The 23,124-nt window shown below is 39.0% G+C and overlaps 1 protein-coding gene and 1 pseudogene across 2 annotated transcripts; one reads left to right on the plus strand and one right to left on the minus strand.

Annotated features, from left to right (window-relative positions):
- Positions 1–5,613, minus strand: part of LOC136381505 (ubiquitin carboxyl-terminal hydrolase 10-like) — a 27,751-nt pseudogene extending 22,138 nt beyond the window's left edge.
- Positions 5,400–22,270, plus strand: CDK1 (cyclin dependent kinase 1). Of its 2 annotated transcripts, none has more exons than XM_066348492.1 (8): positions 5,400–5,497; positions 7,570–7,631; positions 11,190–11,346; positions 12,147–12,270; positions 14,726–14,896; positions 18,281–18,444; positions 18,552–18,693; positions 21,086–22,270. In XM_066348492.1, exons 2-8 carry the CDS (start codon positions 7,595–7,597, stop codon positions 21,182–21,184), a joined length of 894 nt encoding a protein of 297 aa, XP_066204589.1. In that variant the 5' UTR covers positions 5,400–5,497; positions 7,570–7,594; the 3' UTR covers positions 21,185–22,270. The 2 variants fall into 2 exon arrangements, with proteins under 2 accessions (XP_066204589.1, XP_066204588.1); XM_066348491.1 differs by lacking the exon at positions 5,400–5,497 and adding an exon at positions 5,502–5,620 and having other exon boundaries at positions 21,086–22,269.
- Positions 22,271–23,124: the final 854 nt, after the last annotated feature.

Genomic DNA, 23,124 nt, shown 5'->3' on the forward strand with positions numbered 1-23,124 from the left:
TAGGCCTGTATCATTCCAGATTAGAGTTTATTGAATTAAACTAGAACTTCATTTGCTTAACACCATTAGAAAACAAACTGTTGTTACTTCTTCTTCTTCTTTTTTTTTTTTTTTTTTTTGTATTTTTCTGAAACTGGAAACGGGGAGAGACAGTCAGACAATCTCCCGCATGAGCACGACCGGGATCCACCCGGCACGACCACGGGGGGGGGGGGGGGGGGGGGGGGGGGCACGCTCTGCCCACCAGGGGGCGATGCTCTGCCCATCCGGGGCGTCGCTATGTTGCCACGAGAGCCACTCTAGCGCCTGAGGCAGAGGCCACACAGCCATCCCCAGCGCCCGGGCCATCTTTGCTCCAATGGAGCCTTGGCTGCGGGAGGGGAAGAGAGAGACAGAGAGGAAGGAGGGGGGGAGGGGGGGAGAAGCAGATGGGCGCTTTTCCTGTGTGCCCTGGCCGGGAATCGAACCCGGGACTTCTGCATGCCATGCCGACGCCAGGGCCTGTGTTACTTCTTTACCTTACTGATGAGAGATAGAGTCATAATCCATTGCCCTGGATCATTGGGCTGACTCTACAAAGATAAACATTTAATGAATTACTTGTTACAATAAATTTTCAGTTCTAACAGAACAGCCTATCTTAGAAACAGGAAATCCAGTAATAAAATTTGAGAGGCATTAGGAATCCACTAAAATATATCAAAAATATTTAAGATATTCAACTAGAACAACAGCCCCCGACCATTTTTACCTGCCTCTAAATAAGTATAAAATTGTGTATCAGTGTCAGCGTGGGAGTCACCATGAATCTAATGAAGCTTAAGTGTAAGTGCAGGGTCCTGCCTTTGCACAGACCGTCTTCAGAGCTCTGAGAGGAGTGTTCACATGGTTGTGTTTTTGTTAATTATATAAAATAAGATATCTTAATGACAATTAGTTAAGGCTGCTGTTTCTTTTCACTTAACTCCTCATCACTCACACTTCCCCACCCGCCCAGTGGCACCAGCAGGACCATGGACATTGTTGGGATTCAGCTCAGGGGAAGCTGGGTTGAGTATACATTTAGTTTAGGATTAGCAGTATCTGGTTATTTATCCACACACGTCCTCATTATTGCCAGCAGTCCTAAGGTAGGGATGGTTTCTGGGAATACTCTTTGCAGCCATACCAGTGACTCGTTTGGCATCTGGAAATGAAGGGACAGGTTCAGAGATCTTACCTGAGCTGTAAGCAAGTGGGTAATGGGTGATAGAGAAGCTAATCTGTGGAAATCCAGATGGATAGAGTTATATCATTACCTCATCTAAACGGAATTTTTCCTGTGTCAGAAATATACTTGTTAACACAGCATGAACAATGATAAGTACATCAGACAATTTTTGGAATCTAGAATGTTTAGAAACATGCAAATTTGTGCAAATTTGAATTTTTATTATTCCTGGACTTGTAGACCATAAACTTAGAGCAGTAGTATAAATACCTATATGAGAAAAACTAGATGTTTTCTCAAATTTGACAGAAATTCTAAAAATTTACATGACATGATCATTATCTAATCCAAATCCTTTAGCGAAGGCCATTGGAATTGTGGATATTTCACTCCCTAGCATTATTTCTCTGACCCTTTCTCCAGCCCCCAGACTCCATTCATACTCTGGCATTGCTGAATTAATTTCAATCCATCAAACACGCCTTATTATTAATTCTCCATGGACCAGACAGCTCTTCCTACTCATGTGACTGATTGGCAAACTCTTCGCTCCTCCAGACTCATTTCAGATGCCTCCTCTGCTGTGAAGGCTTGCCTGACTCCTCTGCATTCTCCTGAACTCATGCTGCTCCGAATAACCACCATTCTCTGCACAGGGCAGCCTTTACCTATTGCACTGTAAGCATTAGCTTCTCACCTCGATGGGCAAACCCACATCTATCCACCTGGTGTCCTTAATCCTCTGTGGTCCCAAAGTTGATGAATGAATTTATCCTACTTACCCCATCCTTAGTTCCTGAAATTTCACTGAAAGATTGAGGTCGGTTGACACATATACATTTAAAGCATGGATACCAAAATGTTAACAGCGATCCCTTTTGCACTCTTTTGTTGGGTGAATGAGAGTGGGGCCATGGAGGTTGTCTATGACAAGCTCTTATTATGGAATTGTTTAAAAATTTACCCCCAAAACACCTATTATTTTTGTTAGAAAAATGCCTAACACAGGAACAACCATGATAGTTAAATGTTTTCAGTTGGGATAAACAGATCTTGAAACTATATGCCTTGCTTTTCCATCATTTTACTTTTGAATTAATGTAAAAGAAGATCAGTCTTTTCCTTTGGGATAAACTTTTCAGCAACTCCTATGAATTTTATCCAATAGCAAAAGAAGCCTTGGCAAGATTCATTCATTCATTTATACATTCATTTGCTCAGTCATTCATTTTTGTACTAGGTAATACATTCAACATTGTTCAAATTCAAAAAATACAAAGGTCTTTCTGCCACTTCTTTTACTTCACAGAAGCACATGTTATTAGTCTCTTCAATCTCCTTTCAGGGTATTTTATGGATAGCAGTCGTCCCTTATTTGCAGGGGATATGTTCCAAGACCCCCACTGGATGCCTGCAACTTCAAATAGTACTGCAACTTTATATCTACAACTGCTCACAAAAATTAGGGGATATTTTATCGTTTCCTATCATTTTGAAATATACCCTAATTTTTGTGAGCAGTATATATATATACTTTATTATTCATCTACTTTTTTTTATACATAGATACCTATGATAAAGTATAATGCCTCTTCCTCTTAGCTAAGCACTTACCATGCACTGTGGCCGTAACTTTTGGAATTTGAAGTGAGACAGCAAAACTAGTACAAATTTCTTTTTCCTTCCTCACAACTTTTTTGGTAGAGTTGTTCTTACCATAGATCTTAGCAACCTCAGCCTACAATTATTTCTTGCCTTATAAAGTTGAGAACTTTCACATTTGCACTAAAGGGAGCACTTTATGGCTTCTCTTTGAAATGTTCAAATTGCCAGCATCACTACTCTTGCACTTTGAGGCCTTTCTTAAGTAAAAATAAGGGTTACTTGAACACAAATTGCAATACTCCGCAGTTTACCTGATAAGCGAGATGGCTATTAAGTGACTAATGGGGCATGGAAAATCCTCAGCGTGGATATGCTGTAGAAATGTATGATTCGCATTCCTGTGGGACCACGTGAGATTTCATCACACTGCTCAGAATGGCACACAATTTAAAACTTGTCAATTGTTTATTTCTGGAATTTTTCATTTAATAGTTCAGACCATGGCAGACTGTAGGTCTACTACAAAAAAATGCTAATAAGGGGAGGGGAGACTACTGTGGCTACAAAGAATTGTTTCTCAAACTATTTTTACCTGAAAAAATACTTGCATTTGTCCATTGGGCTTCCATAACAAAATACACAGAAATTAATTTGCTCACAGTTCTGGAGTTTGGAAGTCTGAAATCAAGGGGCTGTCACGGTCAGGTTCTGTTAAGAGCTCTCTTCCTCGTTTATAGATGGAGTTTTTTGCTGTGTCTTCACATGCCTGAGCTCTCTGGTGTCTTTTCCTATAAAAGGACTAATTGCATAGTAAGAACTTCAACCTCATGGTCTCATATAAACCTGATGATCTCCCAAAGGCTTCCGATCTCAAAATACTACCACATTAAGGATTGGGGCTTCAGTATATGAATTTCAGTCTACAGCATTACTTGTATCTAAACACAAAACAAAGCAAAACCTTTGTGTGAAGTCACAACTGATCTTCCCTTTTCCTTCTAAAAGGAGTTTACCAAAACATAAATGTGAAATTTTTTGGAGCCCCTCCCTTTCCATCCTCGCCTCTGCAGTTCTTTTTCCATATCACCTATAGAATAGTTCTAAAATGCAGTTCTAAAGCTGCACTTGTGCTGAGCAGGCCACTACAACAGTATTCAGGGCTCTTCAAAATTCTGACTGCTAACTCTCTTCCCTGCTTAACCCTAAAAACATCCTGCATCCAATGATGGAGGCATCCTGATTTATGTGGGCACACTTTTAGGGCTTTACTCATGCCATTTCCTCTACTTAGAAGACCCACCCCACACTTTTTTCTCCAATGTTTGTTCAAAAATCACTTCCTCTGTTTGAATTAGTAATTTCCTCCTTTATGTTCTCATATCGATTTACAGCATATTACAACATAAGTACCAGAAGAAAATTCTAAGTAATTGTTGTATTTTCCCATCCCACATCTAAGACAGGAATTGTAGTTGATTCATTTTTCTGTCTATAAAACATAATATTGCACATTAGAGACACTGAATACAAGTGGGCCCAAAGTGTAATAAACTGGAGCATGAATTTATAACAGCATGAATTTACAATAACTCCTAACTTCAAAAACAAAGATAAATTGAATTAAATTTAAAGATCTAGCATCAAAGCTTTGGAAGCCTGTGATCTTTATGTTGAATGTAAAGTGGATATAAGGAATTACTGCCTGTTTTCAGATGATATAATTAAATTTGTTGCTTAGGCCTCCCAGAGAGAAATATGTGCATATACATATATTATATATATATACATATATATGTGTGTGTATACATATATACACATATATGAAAAATATTTTTATATCTGTGAACATTTCACATCTGTGAAATACTAATGTAAAAATATTTGAAAATTTGCCTGACCTGTGGTGGCGCAGTGGATAAAGCGTTGACCTGGAATGCTGAGGTTGCCGGTTCAAAACACTGGGCTTGCCCAGTCAAGGAACATATGGGAGTTGAAGCTTCCTGCTCCTCCCCCCTTTCTCTCTCTCTCTCTCTCTCTCCTCTAAAATGAATAAATGAATAAAAATAATAAAAAAACTATTTGAAAATTTATAAAATGTAAAATTTTGTTTTTAATTTTTAAACAAGTAAAATTTTAAATAAATGTATAATAAAAAGTGAGGTAATAACAAAAGTACGGTTATATATTTTACATATTTTTTACATTGTTAAGGAAATCTTTGATTTTTCCATTATCTTCTTAAGTAAGTTAACTGAGATATGCTCCTTCGGCCCAGCTGGAAAGTTATACATTTAGAAAAACATAAATATACAGAAGCTTTAAGTATTAAAAATAAAAGTAATGGCATATAGATTCAAGTATAGTATAACTTTTGTGATGAGCTATTTGTGTACACTAAATTTTAATTGTGCTAATATTGGGAGGTGAAAAAAACCCAACCCAGAGTGAACAGCAGATTCTAGATGACCAGAAACAGTAGGACGACACCTCCAGGAGGAAAGACAGCGCTTGCGCGCAGACTCAGTTGGCGCCCGCCCTCCTGCTTTTTCTGCAGCCGCCGTTTTCTTTTTCTTTCGCGCTCTTCCTAACTGGGAAGCCCAGCCCATGAGTACCTGGGCTCTGATTGGCTCCTTTGAAAGTCTACGGGTCACCTGATTGGTGGACCTGGGACCTTTTAGCGCGGTGAGTTTGAAACTGCTCGCGTTTAGCGTCAAAGCTGGCTCTGGGAAGGAAAGGAAAGGACGAGTTGGACGTGGTAGCCGCCGCCGCCGCCGCCGCCGCTTTCGCCGCGGGGTCATTAGTCGGGTAGAGTTGCTGGGGTCAGGGTCATGGCCATGGGGTCTATAGGGGCCGCCTCCAGGCCTCCGGGGGTGGGGTGGGGGGAAGCGGGTGGCAATTCGAAGGCCGGGCCGGGCAGCTGGGGTGTGCGTGGGGCCAGGCGGTCCTCCGCAGCTGGGCCCGGCCGCATCTGGGGCTCCGGCCTGGGCGTGTCAGCGACGCCGGGGCCAGGCTTTAGGGAGAGCTCCGAGCTGGCGGGCTCACCCCGGAGAGGGCTGGGGCTGCCCTGGCCTCCGGCGTGCTGTCAGGAGCGGCCGCCCACCTGGCTGAGGAGGCTTTCGGGTCACCGTTGAGGCCAAGCCCGGGCTCTGTCTCGGCCGCGCCGGGCTCTTGCTGCGGGCCACGCTCGGCCCCAGGTCCCTTTGTGCGCCGGGGCCTCCGGGGTGGGAAGCGAGACCTCCGGGAGTCCTGAAGTCCCGGCCTCTTGGGAAACGGGGCGGATGACGAACTGGGGGCCGTCTTCTCGGACTTGCCTTTTTGCCCAGGCCCAGAACTTCGTGTTTATTTCATGCTTGGTGGTGGTTATATATTAGCACAAAGTGGTAAGCTAAGAAATCCGAACGATAGACATCTGTGAGGGTTCACTGTCCTTGAAGCACTTTGTATCCACCACTCAGGTACCTACAGGACAGGCTTCCTCTGAAGACCCCGAAGTCCCCGGGTGGGAGATGAAGCCACTGGTATTTTACACGCTGCAGCCAGTAGGAAGGGTCCCTCCTTAGGAGGCTCTCAAAAGGCCTGGAGCTCGTCCTTTATTAAGAATTTCAGCAGGGAAATGGAGGGAGGGCACGTAAATCCAGCTTTGAAATTGAGTTAGTTTTTAGCTGTTGGTACAAAGTGAGCTCAACAATTTTATTGTGTGTTAGACATAGTCCATGTAGATATTGAAGAAAAGCTAATTATCTTAATCGTCCATTGCCATTTTTTAAAAACTGAAAAATTTTAAGATTGACATTCATGGCCGGTGCAGTCCATTTTGGTCATTTAAAAAGATGAGTTATTCCTACTTATTTCTAGAATGATTTGAAAATAAATGTGCAAAATAGAACTTAAGGGTCAATTACTCAGAGTGACCTTTATGTATAAAATGTTATCTGTGATGGGTGTGTTAGAAAACAAGGTAATTATGCTTTGGGCATCTAAAATTTCATTGGCAAATTTACTGAAGAAGCCTTGAGTGGTTGTCAGCATTTCAACTTTTTTGTTTGTTTGTTTTTACCATTCTTTGTGATTCAAGTATGTTTTTTTACTTTGTTCTTGAGATTTATAGGGTATAATTAGAATTTTATCTGTGCAACTGCACCTTTTATTTTTTGGTGTTAAGTGATATTGCCGACTTTTCAAAAAAGTACCTTGAAAGTCTTGATCATGTTTGTGTATGTGACTGCTAAAAACAGGAGAAAGATGTAAACTGTCACTTGAGCAAGTTTACGTACTTATACTTTTAATAATTTTTTTTTTTTTACTTTTAATAATTTTTTTTTGAATGAGTGGTGTGACCACATTTTAGCTCCCTACTCATGTCTTAAAATTACCTTCATAAAATCATAAGGCAGAAAAAATTCAGTCAAAAAATTATTTGTTGAAATATCTGAGTATAATTCTGGCACACGATGATGCTCCTTAGACGTGTGCTGTGAGATAACATACTTCTGGTTTTTGTTGAAAAGAATGGGTAAGTTGATGTCTGAATTTGAGGATTTGTTTGATTGGAAGAAACTAAATCACTGGTATAATATATACAGATAATTCCATGTTTAAGGAGCTAAAAAATTGTGGGAAAGTCTTATTGCATGAGTTCTTTCCCTCAGAAATGTTTTAATATATATGCTTTACATATAGTGTCTCATTAATAACTTAAAACCACACTTTGAATTAGTGGCATGTAATCAAATCATTTCTTTCCCTATCTTTAGCATCTACCATAACCCTTGATTGACTATGGAGGATTATACCAAAATAGAGAAAATTGGAGAAGGTGAGTACGTTTTAATATAAAAGTTTTAAATGATTTCATGGTGCTGTAACATCTGTGACACGAAGATGTAAATATTTATCAAAATCCAACCTTTAAAGTATTGTATATTGCCTGACCAGGCGGTGGCGCAGTGGATAGAGCGTTGGACTGGGATGCAGTGGACCTAGGTTTGAGACCCTTAGGTCGCAGGCTTGAGCACGGGCTCATGGGGTTTGAGCAAAAGCTCACTAGCTTGAGCCCAAGGTTGCTGGCTCGAGCAAGGGGTCACTCGGTCTGCTGTAGCCCCCCCCCCTTCGTCAAGGCACATATGAGAAATCAATCAATGAACAACTAAGGAACCACAACAAAGAATTGATGTTTCTCATCTCTCTCCCTTTCTCTCTGTCTGTCCCTATCTGTCCCTCTCTCTGACTCTGCCACAAAAATAAATAAAGTATTGTATAGTACTAATCTGCATTAACATGGATGTTCTTTACTTAATAACTTAAACACAATAACAAAAGAAGTTCACATCTTAAGAGAATTAAAATTATTCTGATAACTCCCTGACAACCTCCCTTCCCAATAATCTTATATTCTAATACTAAACATTTGAAAGAATATTTATATTTTGATAAGCCTACTGGTGTCTTATGTATGTGTTGGGGGTAGAACTTACGGTAGTAGATTATGTTCAGTTTCATAACATACTTTGTCACCTACAATTATTTTTAAGATGATAAATATTTTATCTAAATTTTCTGAACTGTTTTCAATAACTGACATTTAAACTAATTTAAATAAGTTTCCTATTTAAAGGTGACTACAATACAGCTGTTAAGTGCTGTGTTGTCCTTCCTCCTGCTCAAAACAAAGTTCCGAACTGCACCTGTCTGCTGTACTCCTTTAGCAGCCGGGGACTTTTGGTCTCATATGTGTCAAAAATTGTTTTATTTGTATTTTTTTATCTAGTTACCCTAGGTTGAAATGATCTGTCATAAGTACATGTTTAAGTTATTTTCAAACCAATGCTATAGTATAATCATTTGTTCCCTATCTGTAGTAACTTGGTTAGTTTTTAAAGAATGTTGATACCTACGTGGTATAAATGAGGGATTAAAAATATCCCTTTGGCTATTTCCCCCCCTTCCCCAACAGAATATCTTAAATTTTACATAGGAGCCGTAATGTTGACATTCTAAACACTTCAGGGACAAATGATACAACTTATACAAAATAATTTGCTACAGTTTATGCAAGTTCTATTAGAGGAATATTTTCAACCATATTTTTAGTGTGCTCCAAAACCCTACTTGTGTAAGGAATACTACTAAAAAGCCAGGGAAGGAGGGAGTACTGGACGAATCTAGTAAGATAGTAATGACAGGTTTGGGTTGTGGGGGTGGGGTTGGAAATATACTCTTTCTTTTAACTTATGCTTCTGAAAAAAATAAACATTTTATTATATCCATTCAACTACAGAGGATCCTCAGGTTATAACAGTCTCGACATAGGACATTTCAAGTTTATAATGCTCCCATAAAAACTTAAAAAAATTGAAATATGAGTGTTTCAGCTTATGTCGTTAGTGTGGTACCATTTTTTGCACTCATTTTTTTGTTACTACAGTACAGTATATTTATGCCTTTTCCCTTTTTTCTGTGGCTTAGCTGTGTTTTTATGTTCTAGATTATGGTTTCATAACTGTTAGGATGGGTAAGTGACTTAGGCTAGGGTGTGTTCTGACTTATACCAAAATTCAAGTTACGTCACTGTCCTAGGAATGGAACTGTATGTTAACCCGAACCCCCCCCCCCCATACTAATTTTGCTACTAAGTTAAAAATAAGTTTGATTAGCATGTAAGGCAGAAAAGTTGAAGTGTTTCTTAGCTTTTTAAAAAAAAAAATTTTATTTATTGATATTAGAGAAAGGAGGAGGGAGAGAGAGAGAGAAGCATCAGTTTGTTTCTGTATGAGCCCTAATTGGGGGTTGAACCTGCAACCTTTGCATATTGGGATGATGCTCTAACCCAGGGGTCCCCAATGCGGCCTTCTGAGGCCATTTATCCGGCCCCCACGTCACTTCCAGAAGGGGCACCTCTTTCATTGGTGATGAGAGGAGCATAGTTCCCATTGAAATATTGGTCAGTTTGTTGATTTAAATTTACTTGTTCTTTACTTTAAATATTGTATTTGTTCCTGTTTTGCTTTTTTACTTTAAAATAAGATATGTGCAGTGTGCATAGGGATTTGTTCATAGTTTTTTTTATAGTCCGGCCCTCCAATGGTCTGAGGGACAGTGAAGTGGCCCCCTGTGTAAAATGTTTGAGGATCCCTGCTCTAACCAACTGAGTTATCTGGCTAGGGCCTTTTTTTGACATACCCTTTTCTACCTTTAGAGAAACTGATAAAAGCTATAGAATAGACCTTCCTAGGAAAATGCACTATAATCACTTTTGAAACAAATATTTATTTGAACAAATATTTATATATAGTTAAAGGGTTTAAGACTTTCTAAATTTCCAACCCCAGTTGAAAAACACGAAACTAAGTATAATGTATATGAACTTGATTTAGCTAAGTACTTCATCTCCTTTGTTATTGCTTTTTCCACTCCCAGATCTCTTTTTTTGCTAGAGATAGAGGGACAGGCAGGGATAGACAGACAAGAAAGGAGAAAGATGAGAAGCATCAACTTGTTGTCGTGACACTTTAGTTGTTCATTGATTGCTTTCTCACATGTGCGTTGATAAGGGGAGGTTTCAGCTCAGCCAGTGACCCCTTACTCCAGTCAGCTTGGGCTCAGGACAGATACCATAGGGTCGTGTCTGTGATCCCACCCTCAACCCGGTGAGCCTGCGCTCAAGCCAGCAGCCTCAGGGTTTTGAACATGGGTCCTTAGCATCTCAGGTTGACTTCATCCATTGCACCACCTTCTGGTCAGGCGTTCCCAGATCTCCTATATTGACATTGTTGCTTATTATCTGAAGCCCAAATATCAGAATCAGTGGTCTCGTCAACTTCTGAATAGGTGTGAGGTTTTTCTACTATTTAGTAAATAATGTGACCTTTCTTAGACTTAAAAAATATTTAATAAGACATTTTACCCCCAATCTTTTCTGGATAAGGATTAATGACTTTATATTTGACATGTGTAAAGCACTGTATACAGCATTTTCTGAAAGTGTCACAGTGATTCCTGTTAGCAATATTTCCTGAGCCTAATCTTTACATTGTATTTTATGCCTTTCCTATTTTTTGGTAGGATATTTGACAGGAGAAAAGTTTCAATTTGCAAAGGATCCATTTTCTTTAATATGTGCTGGAGAATTACTAGTAATTTAAATGTATTGAAAACCTGTGATGACTACATGAAGTTTATTTCTCCACTATAGAAGCAGTAGTTGTAGTTACCCTTGATTTCTTTTTGGAAGGGATGAGGGTATGAGTAAGATACTTCCTATCTGGACACAGCTGATGTTTCTACCATGTGATACCTTATGGGATTCAATCATTTTTTAAAATATTGTTTACTTTGTGGAGGGGTGCATAGCAGACATTTACTTTGTCTATTTCAGGTACCTATGGAGTTGTATATAAGGGTAGACACAAAACTACAGGTCAAGTGGTAGCCATGAAGAAAATCAGACTAGAAAGTGAAGAGGAAGGGGTTCCTAGTACTGCAATTCGGGAAATTTCTCTGTTAAAAGAACTTCGTCATCCAAATATAGTCAGGTATGGTATAATATCTGGATTTAAACCATTTTCCACACACTGTTGAAAATGTACATTTCAATGTGGAAGTTTTTACATTTGCTTAAGTTTGGATATAACCTTGTTGAGTGGAATAGGACCCTACTATCTATGTTAATTGAGAGTGCTGGGCATAGAAAGAGTAGGCTGTTAAAGCAGGAACAGAGTTTTAGGGACTGAAAAATCAAGGTAAATTGGCCATGGGAGAAAAGGGAGACCTTTTCACTGAGCTATGTCAGATCACTGAGACCTCTGGTCCTTAAAAATCAGAGTCCTAAGAGAGGCAGCTAGGTCTCATGAAAAAGAAAGGTTTTTTTCTTTCTTCCTTTTTATATATGTGGGGGTGGTGGTTTGGGCTGGGTTTTCTTTCTAAAGATCCAAGTTAGGATTTAATTGAATTTTGGGGGCGGGAGATAGTGAGCAACTATTAAGGTCAGAAATTATTCTATAATTTACCTCAATGGAAAGACAAGCTCTGAGCAAAAGCAGCCTAGAAATGTTGATTTGGAATGTATGTGATTTGAGAGTTAGTTAGCAGCTCCTGTATTATTCAACTTAATTTTCAATTGCTGCCCTGAGATGTCTTTCTCAAATTCTTGTTTAGTACTGCTAGGGAAGAATTTCACTGCTAGGAAAGAAACTGTTTTCTTTTCCAAAACAATATGTATTTGTTATCACAGAAAATATCTCGTAGCTGCTGTAATATCTAGAGAAGTCATTTAGTTTTATGAGAGGTCAATATTTATTAGATTTTTTTATATATATAATTGTTTATTCTTTAGTCTTCAGGATGTGCTCATGCAGGATTCCAGGTTATATCTCATCTTTGAATACCTTTCCATGGATCTAAAGAAATACTTGGATTCTATTCCTCCTGGTCAGTACATGGATTCTTCACTTGTTAAGGTAAGACACTTGCCTAGTTTTATGTACATGAAAGATGTTATAAAACCAAACTTTACCCAAGTCCACTCAGTTTATAAAAACAGATAAATAATTATCTATTCCAATTACATTTGAGGTTGAAAGGGGTCAGGTCAAGAGCCTAGTTCACTTGTCTTTCCTCCCCACCACCTTTTCCTACTTCCTACAATCCCAGTCCTAACTCTAGGGCTTCAGTGAACTACTACACTTCTTAGAGTGGCCTGTGAGGAGATAGCTGCTGGGTGCTGTGCTGCAGAGAAGGCACATCAGCTGCTCCATGTAAGAAGAGTTCTAGCTACCTAGGTGTTAATTTTATTTGTAAACTAGGCTGGGCTAAAAGATGCCCTAGTAGCTGGTAAAGCACTATTTCTGGATGTCTGTGAGGGTAATAACTAAACAGTGTAAAGAAGACCCACCCTCTTCAATGTGGGTGGGTGTCATCCAATGTGCTGAGGGTCCAAATAGGAAAAAAAGGTGGAGAAAGGCAGATTTTCTCTCCTGTTGAGCTCCCACATTCATTTTCTCCTGTCCTTGAACGTCAGAGCTTCTGGTTTGGGGGCCTTCAGACTCCCAGGTGTAGTTCCCTATTTCCCTCCCCTTTCTCTGGCCTTTCAGCTGAGATTGAAAGTCATACCATAGGCTCCCATGATTCTTAGGCCTTCAAACTTGAACTGAATTACACCACCAGCTGCCTGGTTCTCTAGGTTGTAGACAGCATATCATGTTGTATCTCAGCCTCCATAATCACCTGAGCCAATTCTTGTAATAGTTCTCCTCTTATGTATCTCTCTATGAGTTATTGGTTCTGTTTTTCTGAAGAATCCTGACTAATGCACCAGAGCTGCTCAGAACTTTATTAAAATAGATTATAAGTTAAACTACAGAAGACTTTTCCTTCTCATACCTTATCAATCAAACAAACAAAAGTGACGAGTCTGTAGAGGCTATACGGGATAGCTACCTAAGGAGCCCTAAAAAATCTGTGTGAGTCCACATCGAACTGCACTGAATAGGTGTGAAACTGGGAGGATTTTCCTTTAATTTGGTGCAGATTTCACATTTCTTTTGTCTTTTGTTGCTTTCCTTTGACCAGTCAAAAGTGTACATGACTTTATGGACACACTGTATTCACTGTGAATGTAAAGGGTCTATTCTATCTATAAGTACCTGTGTTTTTTGGGAATATGCTTGGAAAAAGTTTTAGAAAGTAGAATGAGGAAGAGTATTTCATTTTCTCCCAGTCAAGAGATTAAATTGTTAATAGTTACCATTTTATTACTAGATAGTGCCTCTAGTTATAAAGTAAAAAGTAGTATCTAAGATAACTTAAAACTATTGTGTTGTTGGAAACTAGAATATTCTAGTCTTTATTCCTCTGTCAGACCTGTGTGAAACAGAGTAACAAAAGCCTGGGGCAGCGTGGTGGTGGCAGCTGGCTTAATTTTTTTCTGGTTTTGAATATGTTTTTTTTTTACAGAGGCAGAGATAGATAGGGACAGACAGACAGGAATGGAGAGAGATGAGAAGCATCAATCATCAGTTTCTTGTTGCGCGTTGCGACTTCTTAGTTGTTCATTGATTGCTTTCTCACATGTGCCTTGACCGCAGGCCTTCAGCAGACCGAGTAACCCCCTGCTGGAGCCAGCGACCTTGGGTCCAAGCTGGTGAGCTCTTTGCTCAAGCTGGCAACATCGGGGTCTCGAACCTGGGTCCTTCTGCATCCCAGTCCGACGCTCTATCCACTGTGCCACCACCTGGTCAGGCTTGAATATGTTTTGATTAATTTATTATAGGCATTATGTTCTGTTAAACTATGAATGAATACATAATTGTTTAAAAAGTAGTGAAGTGTATGAAGTAAAAGTTTCTTATCCTTATAACAGCTTGAACAAACCACCCCTCCAGGTGCTCTTATAAAACACTTCTGAACTGTTAAACAGCATTTTCCGGTCATTGTATCTATTTAAACATAATATTCTCTTTTTAATCTTTTGGAATCTGTGACCAGTGTCCCCAAAGTGGAAATAAATATGTAAAGCTAGAAGATGGAAATGAAAAGGACCAATTTTATTCAATATAGAAATAGGGTTGCTATCAGTATATAGATCAAAAGTTTAAAAAACTTTCTGTACAGAAAAACTAACTTCTGACTTAAAGAATGAGGGACCAAAAATAAGTAAAAGAAGATGAAATGAGTTCATGTGGCTATAGATAAGTGTTGTAAGGTGAATATCTTTGTCTTAGGTACAACATGATCTTGTATATAAATGGGCTTTTCAACCTTTAGATGCTTCTTGTTCATCTTAAATGGCTTGAAAGCTTTTTTGGTAGTTAAATTATTTCTCTGCATTTTTTCTTTGAAACAAACTCACCAAGATTATTTAGAAAATCATTTTGTGTTATACAGTTAAGTTTCTAACATATTTTCTTTTTCCAGAGTTATTTGTACCAAATTCTACAAGGAATTGTGTTTTGTCACTCTCGAAGAGTTCTTCATAGAGACTTAAAACCTCAAAATCTATTGATTGATGACAAAGGAACAATTAAATTGGCTGATTTTGGCCTTGCCAGAGCTTTTGGAATACCTATTAGAGTATATACACATGAGGTATGTAGAATCGTGTTTTTGATCCTTTTGAATATGTGTGATTGCCCCATTGTATGCTATGTTAAAAATGGAACCTTTTAATATTTTTCCTCTGCTAGCTGGTGAGATGTTATGTTTTGTCAGTGGAGAGTGCTGGAAAAAGCATTGCAGGAGGTACGGGTTTTCCTTGCTACAGTTTTTAGAGTTCTCATTATTTCTTGGTAGTGGGTCTTTTATAATTCCAATCCCCTTTTTTTTCATATTAAACTTTCCCTAAGCAATCACCAGGTTGTTTCTGTCTGTCTCCTGGGTGGATCCTCTCTAATATACAATCAAATTGGTTAAATGGCAGGTTTTGTTGCTTAAGGGGTGCTATTTCAGATACATTTAGGAGCTACTAAATATAATCATGTTTCATCAGTGTTATATTGATAACTTGGCATTTTATTTTTTATTTCTAGAGGAAATGGGAATGTTGAATTCTCTAATAAGGGGTTAAAGTCATGTGTTGCTTAATGTCTGGGATATGTTCTGAGAAACGCATCTGTAGGCGATTTTGTCATTGTGCAAACAGAATGCTCTTACAGAAACCAAGATAGTGCAACCTACTATATATTTAGACTACATGGTCAAACTATTGTTCCTAGGTTACAAGCCTATATAGTTTGTTACTGTACTGGATACTGTAGTCAGTTGTAATACAGTGATAAGTATGTGTTTATTTTTTTATTTTATTTTCTTTATGGGAGATAGTGAGGGGGACTCCTGCGTGTGCCTGGACTGGAATCCACCCAGCTACCCTGTCTGGAGCCAATGTTCGAGTACTGAGCTACTTTTATTTTTAGTGTCTTGAGACTGACACACTTGTGCTAACAGAGCAATCCTTAGCCCCCGGGGCCATGCTCAAACTGAGCCACTGGCTGCAGGAGGGGGAGAGGGAGAGAAGAGGAGGCAGAGAGAAGTACATGGTCGCTTCTTCTGTTTGCCCTGACTGGGAATTGAACCTTAGATGTTCATATGCTAGGCTGATGCTCTATCCACTGAGCCACCGGCCAGGGCTAGTATACATTTAAATATAGAAAAGGTTCAGTAAAAGTCTGAAAAAAAAAATGGTTCACCTGTATAAGACACTTTTGGAACTTGCAGGATTGAAAGTTGCTGCTAGCCCTGGCTGGTTAGCTCAGTGGTAGAGCATTGGCCCAGCATGTGGAAATCCTGGGTTCAATTTCTGGTCGGGGCATATAGAAGAAAGAACAATCTGCTCTCCACCCTCCCCCTTCTCTCTCTTCACCTCCCACAGCCATGGCTCAAGTGATTCAAGCAAGTTGGCTCTGGGTGCTGAGGATGACTCTATGGCAGTGGTAGTCAACCTGGTCCCTACCGCCCACTAGTGGGTGTTCCAGCTTTCATGGTGGGCGGTAGCGGAGCAACCAAAGTATAAATAAAAAGATAGATTTAACTATAGTAAGTTGTTTTATAAAGATTTATTGTGCCAAACTTAGTGAAAATCCGACATAAAGTACTTGGTAAGTAATTATTATTATATGCTTTAACTTGCTGTAACTCCGCTTCATAAATTTATAAAGTTACTTCCCTACTTTATAAATCACCATTACTGTGGAACTTGTGGGCAGTTAGAAAATTTTTCTACTAACAGAGATACAAAAGTAGGCGGAAGGTATAAAAAGGTTGACTACCCCTGCTCTATGGTCTTGCCTCAGGCACTGAAATAGCTTGGTTGCTGAGCAACAGAGCAGTGGTACCAGATGGGCAGAGCATCGCCATATAGTGGGCTTGCTGGGTGGATCCTGGTTGGGGCGCATGTGGGAGCCTGCTCTCTGCCCTCCTGCCTCTCTTAATAAGAAAGTAGCTGGATGAATTGAATATGAGTGGTGAAGGAATGTGATAGCTTTGGACATTACTGTACACTATAGAATTTTTAAACATTGTACACTTAGGCTACACTAAATCATTTTGTAAAAATTGTAGTGTTGCCTGCCCAGGCGGTGGCACAGTGGATAGAGCGTCGGACTGGGATGCAGAGGACACAGGTTCAAAACTCTGAGATTGCTGGCTTGAGTGCAGGCTCAACAGCTTGAGCGGAGGGTTGTTGGCTTTAGCAAGGGGTCACTCGTTCTACTGACCCCCACCCCTTCAAGGCACATATGAGAAAGCAATCAATGAACAACTAAGGTGCTGCAACAAAGAATTGATCTCTCTCCCTTCCTGTCTGTCTGTTCTGATCTGTCCCTCTGTCTCTCTGTCTCTGTCACACACACACACAAATATACTGTTGCGTTACCTTAGGATGACTGACTTCTTTTGGTGACAGGAAGTTTTTAGTTCCATTATAATCTTATGTAGTCGCTGTTGTAAATGCCATCCATCCTTGACTGAAATGTTTTTATGTGGCAAGTGACTGTTTTGGAAAACAATGTCTTCTGTGGAGCTTATATCCTTGAGCCCAAAGACTGTCCCCAGATCAAAACTTAAAGGAGTGCTCATCTGGTTAGATGATGTCTTAGCTTCTTTTATTATTTCTTTATATCATTTTCCCATTCCTGTATAAAGATTATTGGTCCTCATTGGCTTAAACAGATGCCATTGATCTCATTAAGTTAGAGATGATATTTTTACCATGGTGATAAATTATATATGCTAAAATGATAGATCAGCTCTAGACCACTAATCTTGATATATAATCTGACTTAAGTTTTTAGCACATAAGCAGTACATGCAGTTTGTTCGGTGTTACCCCCAAATCTATCACCCATTATCAAATGGATTTTATTATTTTTTTAAGATTAAGGCTATCTCTACTTTTTTGATCCACACTTTAATGATTTGAAAAGCAAGAAAAGACTGTGTTTTTTCTCCAAAATGAATAGAACTTAGAAGTGAAATATTTGTCTTTTTTTTTCTTCTTTTCCAAGAGAGAAAATGGGAGATAGAGAAACAGACTCCTGCATGAGCCTTGATTAGGAGACATCTGGTGGCCCCGTCTGGAGCCGATGTTCTGCCCACATCTGGGGCCATGATTGCAACTGAGCTATTTTTAGCACCTGAGGTGGAGGCTCCACAGAGCCATCCTCAGCGCCTAGGGAAATGTTCTTGTACCAATTGAGCAATGGCTGCAGGAGAGGGAGGGAGAGGGAGGAGTAGGTAGCAGTGGAGATGGTTGCTTCTCTTGAGTGCCCTGATGGGGAATCAAACCTGGGACATCCATATGCCTGGCCGATGCTCTACCACTGAATCAACTTGCCAGGGTCAGTTAGTTGACTAGTAACAATATTATCAGAGGCAATCATACAACCTTCTAAAGGACAGTTGTAATGAGATAAATGTGTTCCTTTAGATAATTTAATGCACTACATTTATTTGCTGTGCAAATTTGCTTTGTTGTAGGTGGTAACACTTTGGTATAGATCTCCAGAAGTATTGCTGGGATCAGCTCGCTATTCTACTCCAGTTGACATTTGGAGTATAGGCACCATATTTGCGGAATTAGCAACTAAGAAACCACTTTTCCATGGGGATTCAGAAATCGATCAACTCTTCAGAATTTTCAGGTATTTTTTGTTTTATACTTAAACTGTTAAGAACTTTAAAGGCAACATGAATATAATAAGATTATATTAATCCTTTAATATTTGTTTTGTTTTGCTATGGCTTTTAGAGCTTTAGGTACTCCCAACAATGAAGTGTGGCCAGAAGTGGAATCTCTACAGGACTATAAGAATACATTTCCCAAGTGGAAGCCAGGAAGCTTAGCATCTCATGTCAAAAACTTGGATGAAAATGGCTTGGATCTGCTCTCGGTAAAGAATGCCCTTTATACTGACTATCATTAATGATTCTGAAGTACTCAATCCTTTCTATTACCTGAGAAATAGGAAGAAAACCAACATTTAGTGAGTTAGGCAAATAACTATTATATGTCTGTTATGATTATTGTATTACTAGCTCCATTTCAGACATTGAGAAACCTTATTGGTTCTGAGAGGAGAATTAGCATTAGTTGTTTTCATTATTGTTTTATTTTTCTTCATTTGACAGCTAAAGATACTCTGTGAAAGGAAGATCAGGGTTAATAACAATAACCTTTGTTGTTTAAGTTGCTGACTTGTAGGAGAGCCTTGTTTTCCTCCTTTTTTGTCTCATATTTCCCTTATTGCTTGGTATTTTTAGTTACAAAAGCTTTCTACTGCATAAACTCCCATTTCTTAACTTTGTGCTTTGTTTCCACATCAGAAATGTGAGGAGAAGGGGAAGTGTAGTTCTTGAAAATGTTTCCCTTCTATTAAATTGCCATTCCCAGCTAATAGTTGTTTTTTTTTTTAGGACATGACAAAAGTGCTTTTAGTATAAAAAATAAAAATTGTCCTAGGCTTCCTTCAGGAAGTTTGTTTTAGAATGGTATTTAAATATTGAGCTTTTAGAAAGAAGTAGTTTTTAAGAAATCTTGGGTAACTTGATTGCAAAAAAAAATGATTTGGCAGGTTACAAAACAAATGAAAAAAATAATCTACCATCATATACATCTTCTAATTGGTCTTTGGGCATCTTTCACAGTTCTTAAGAAACCATTGTGTCACCAAATTCAGCTCAGATTTCCCAATTGTTTTTAGTGAAGTCCAAAGTCCTTTATCTGCTATTCAATATTTTGTATATTAATATTGTTGATTTGACATAAAAGGCCTTCATATTCTGGGCTCAGTCTACTTTTTTTTTTTTTTTTTTGCATTTTTCTGAAGCTAGAAATGAGGAGGCAGTCAGACAGACTCCCGCATGCGCCCGGCCGGGATCTACCCGGCACGCCCACCAGGGGGCGATGCTCTGCCCATCCGGGGCCTTGCTCTGTCACGACCAGAGCCACTCTAGCGCCTGGGGCAGAGACCAAGGAGCCATCCCCAGCGCCCGGGCCATCTTTTGCTCCAGTGGAGCCTCAGCTGCGGGAGGGGAAGAGAGAGACAGAGAGGAAGGAGAGGGGGAGGGGTGGAGAAGCAGATGGGCGCTTCTCCTGTGTGCCCTGGCCGGGAATCGAACCTGGGACTTCCGCACGCCAGGCTGACGCTCTACCACTGACCCAACCGGCCAGGGCTCAGTCTACCTTTTTAATTCCTGTAATTTTATACAAAGAATTTCACTTTAGTTAACAAAACAATCAGATTCTGTAAATCAGAGGATTTTAGTATAGCCAGTATTGACATCCTAGACTGGATCATTCTTTGTTGTTGGGGACTGTCCCATACATTGTTATAAGATACTTAACAGCATCCTACTCTTCTACCTTATAGATGCTATTATCACATTCCCACCCAGTTGTCAACCCCAAATATTTCTAGACATTGCCAAATGTCCTCTGAAGGCAGTCTTGTCCAGTTGAGAACCATTACTGTAAATCATAAATCAGACTTGGTTTTCAAGTTCAGCTTTATTACTTACTACTCCTTAGCTCTGTGAACTTGGGCAAATTACTTAACATCTTTGAGCTTCCCTGTCTTAATTTGTAAAATGGAATTATTTGTTGTTGTGAGGAATAAGTAACATATTTGAAAAGCACTTAACATTTTGCTAGATACATAAGAACTCAAATGGTAACTAGATAGTAAAAGTATCTCTTGAGTAAGTATTGATTTGATTTTAAGATTAATATTTAAGATAAAATTTAAGGTCAATATTAAACTTTGTTCAAATTTTTCTAGTGATATATGAATTAATACCAGATTGTCTGATTTCATTTTAATTGTGTTTATATATACATTGTACCCTGGTTTTGTTTTCATTTGGAATTTGCTGGAAGCTATATCAGAAACCACTATAGTTAATTACCACTATTCAGGAATGTTATAAATAATTCAGATGGCCATTTCATTCTCAAAGTAAATATAATTAACTAGATATCTTAAATGTATGCCTTGGTTTTAAAGCTATCTGAATGCTTGTGTCTTAAACCATAATTTACAGCAAAAAGAGGTTATCAAAATATCTATAATTTAAGGAATAGGTTATTCTACAGCTAGTGAGTAAAGTAAAGAGGATGAGATTTATGTGATTTAGTATTTAACTAATAGAAATGTTCATTTAGTAGATTTCATTAAAATTAGCTTATGGCTGGCTATTAATAGAAAAGTTTAAACTTTATGGAGTTTTTTTTAATAGTTCATTTCTTAAATAAACATTTTTTTCTTTTTATCTTCCTCCCCCAAGAAAATGTTAGTCTATGATCCTGCCAAACGAATTTCTGGCAAAATGGCACTGAATCATCCATATTTTAATGATTTGGACAATCAGATTAAGAAGATGTAGCTTTCTGACAAAGAGTTTCCACGTGTTGTATCAAGAACAGATATAGTTCTATTTTTACTGTCAACTCTATTTTTGTCTTGTGTGTTTTTGTTTTCTTTGTTGTAAAACTTAAGCTTATGTTTCATCTAACTTCAAAAGTTGTAACTTTAAAATGTAAATATTGTTCTATGTGAATTTAAATATAATTTTGTATATGTGTGTAGTTCTCACTGTAACAGTTGTTACTATAATAAAACTATAAATCGAATATTGATGTCAGGAATTGGGAAAAATTTGAGTTCACTTAAATCATATCAAAACTTAAAACATTTTGATTTTTTTTTTTGGTTGGAATTTTTACTATTTAGAAAAGTGCTAAGTTCAGAGTTTATAATGCTTTGAAATATTTGTATGCTCTGGATGTTTAAATTTTCTTGTCAGTTTCTTGCCATGTGTTTATTACCAAACCTACCTAAAGATGAATATTTTTCTATGGTATTTAAATTTAGGATCTAAATGTTAAGCATTCACAATGAGAAAATTACCCAGGTTTGAAAAATAATGCTAAATTTATAGTTTTTCAGTAACTTATAAAACTAGCATTAGAAAATGCCAAAGTTTGCTAAGGTTTACAATTAATGGTCATGGGCTACCCATAGCAGGGAAGACGAGTTTAGAGAATTTATGAACTATCCTATTTTTAGGTAGGTTATGAGAGATATTGATATTTGTCTAAGGGAATTCTTTTTCTTGGTCAGAGGTAGTAACTATGCAAAGGAGTTGTGTCTTGTGGTTTTCAATTCTCACTGAAACACTCAAAATCTGTAAATAAAGTTTTTATTAGCAGCCTTCTTAGGAGGTTCAAGTATTTGTACAAGTATTTAGCTAAAATCACGAACTTTGGGAATTAAACAAATAATGCTGCTCATTGCGATTCCTATTTATAAGCAATCTAATTTGAATTGTTATAGTGAAGAGAAGTGTCTAAAAATAGTTTTATCATTTTTAGCGTGCATCTGTCCTTTGACCATATATCCTCTATTTTTCCTCCTGGTTACTTGTGCTTAGAACAGGCATTCCTCTGTTACTGATCCTGTCACCCAATTGATTGAATATGTAATTGGTGAACTGTAATCTGTGTTGTCTTGGAATTTTTTTACTCTGGGAGAAAGTATATAGGTCACTTTTCTTTAGTAGTGGGACTTAAAAGATGAGGTTTGGTCGCTTTTTCTTTTTTTTTTTTTTTTTTTTTTCTGAAGCTGGAAACAGGGAGAGACAGTCAGACAGACTCCCGCATGCGCCCGACCGGGATCCACCCGGCACGCCCACCAGGGGGCGACGCTCTGCCCACCAGGGGGCAATGCTCTGCCCATCCTGGGCGTCGCCATATTGAGACCAGAGCCACTCTAGCGCCTGAGGAAGAGGCCACAGAGCCATCCCCAGCGCCCGGGCCATCTTTGCTCCAATGGAGCCTTTGGCTGCGGGAGGGGAAGAGAGAGACAGAGAGGAAAGCGCGGCGGAGGGGTGGAGAAGCAAATGGGCGCTTCTCCTGTGTGCCCTGGCCGGGAATCGAACCTGGGTCCTCCGCACGCTAGGCCGACGCTCTACCGCTGAGCCAACCGGCCAGGGCTGGTCGCTTTTTCTAAGTCCTTTAGTGCAGTGGTCCCCAACCCCCTGGCCGCAGACCGGTACCGGTCCGTGGACCACTTGATACCGGTCCGCAGAGAAAGAATAAATAACTTACATTATTTCCATTTTATTTAAGTGAACGATGTTTTATTTTTTATTATTATTATTATTTTTTTCATTTTTCTGAAGCTGGAAACAGGGAGAGACAGTCAGACAGACTCCCGCATGCGCCCGACCGGGATCCACCCGGCACGCCCACCATGGGGCGGCGCTCTGCCCACCAGGGGGCGATGCTCTGCCCATCCTGGGCGTCGCCATATTGCGACCAGAGC

Source organism: Saccopteryx leptura, chromosome 9 (assembly GCF_036850995.1).
Source record: "Saccopteryx leptura isolate mSacLep1 chromosome 9, mSacLep1_pri_phased_curated, whole genome shotgun sequence".
Taxonomy (NCBI): domain Eukaryota; kingdom Metazoa; phylum Chordata; class Mammalia; order Chiroptera; family Emballonuridae; genus Saccopteryx; species Saccopteryx leptura.

Excerpts from the sequence above, each read along its gene's own strand:
- CDK1 (XM_066348492.1), top strand. The coding sequence starts at position 7,595 with ATGGAGGATTATACCAAAATAGAGAAAATTGGAGAAG. Across the intron at positions 7,632-11,189 it reads AATAGAGAAAATTGGAGAAG|GTACCTATGGAGTTGTATAT; the intron begins GTGAGTACGTTT and ends TGTCTATTTCAG. Across the intron at positions 18,694-21,085 it reads ATGGCTTGGATCTGCTCTCG|AAAATGTTAGTCTATGATCC; the intron begins GTAAAGAATGCC and ends TCCTCCCCCAAG.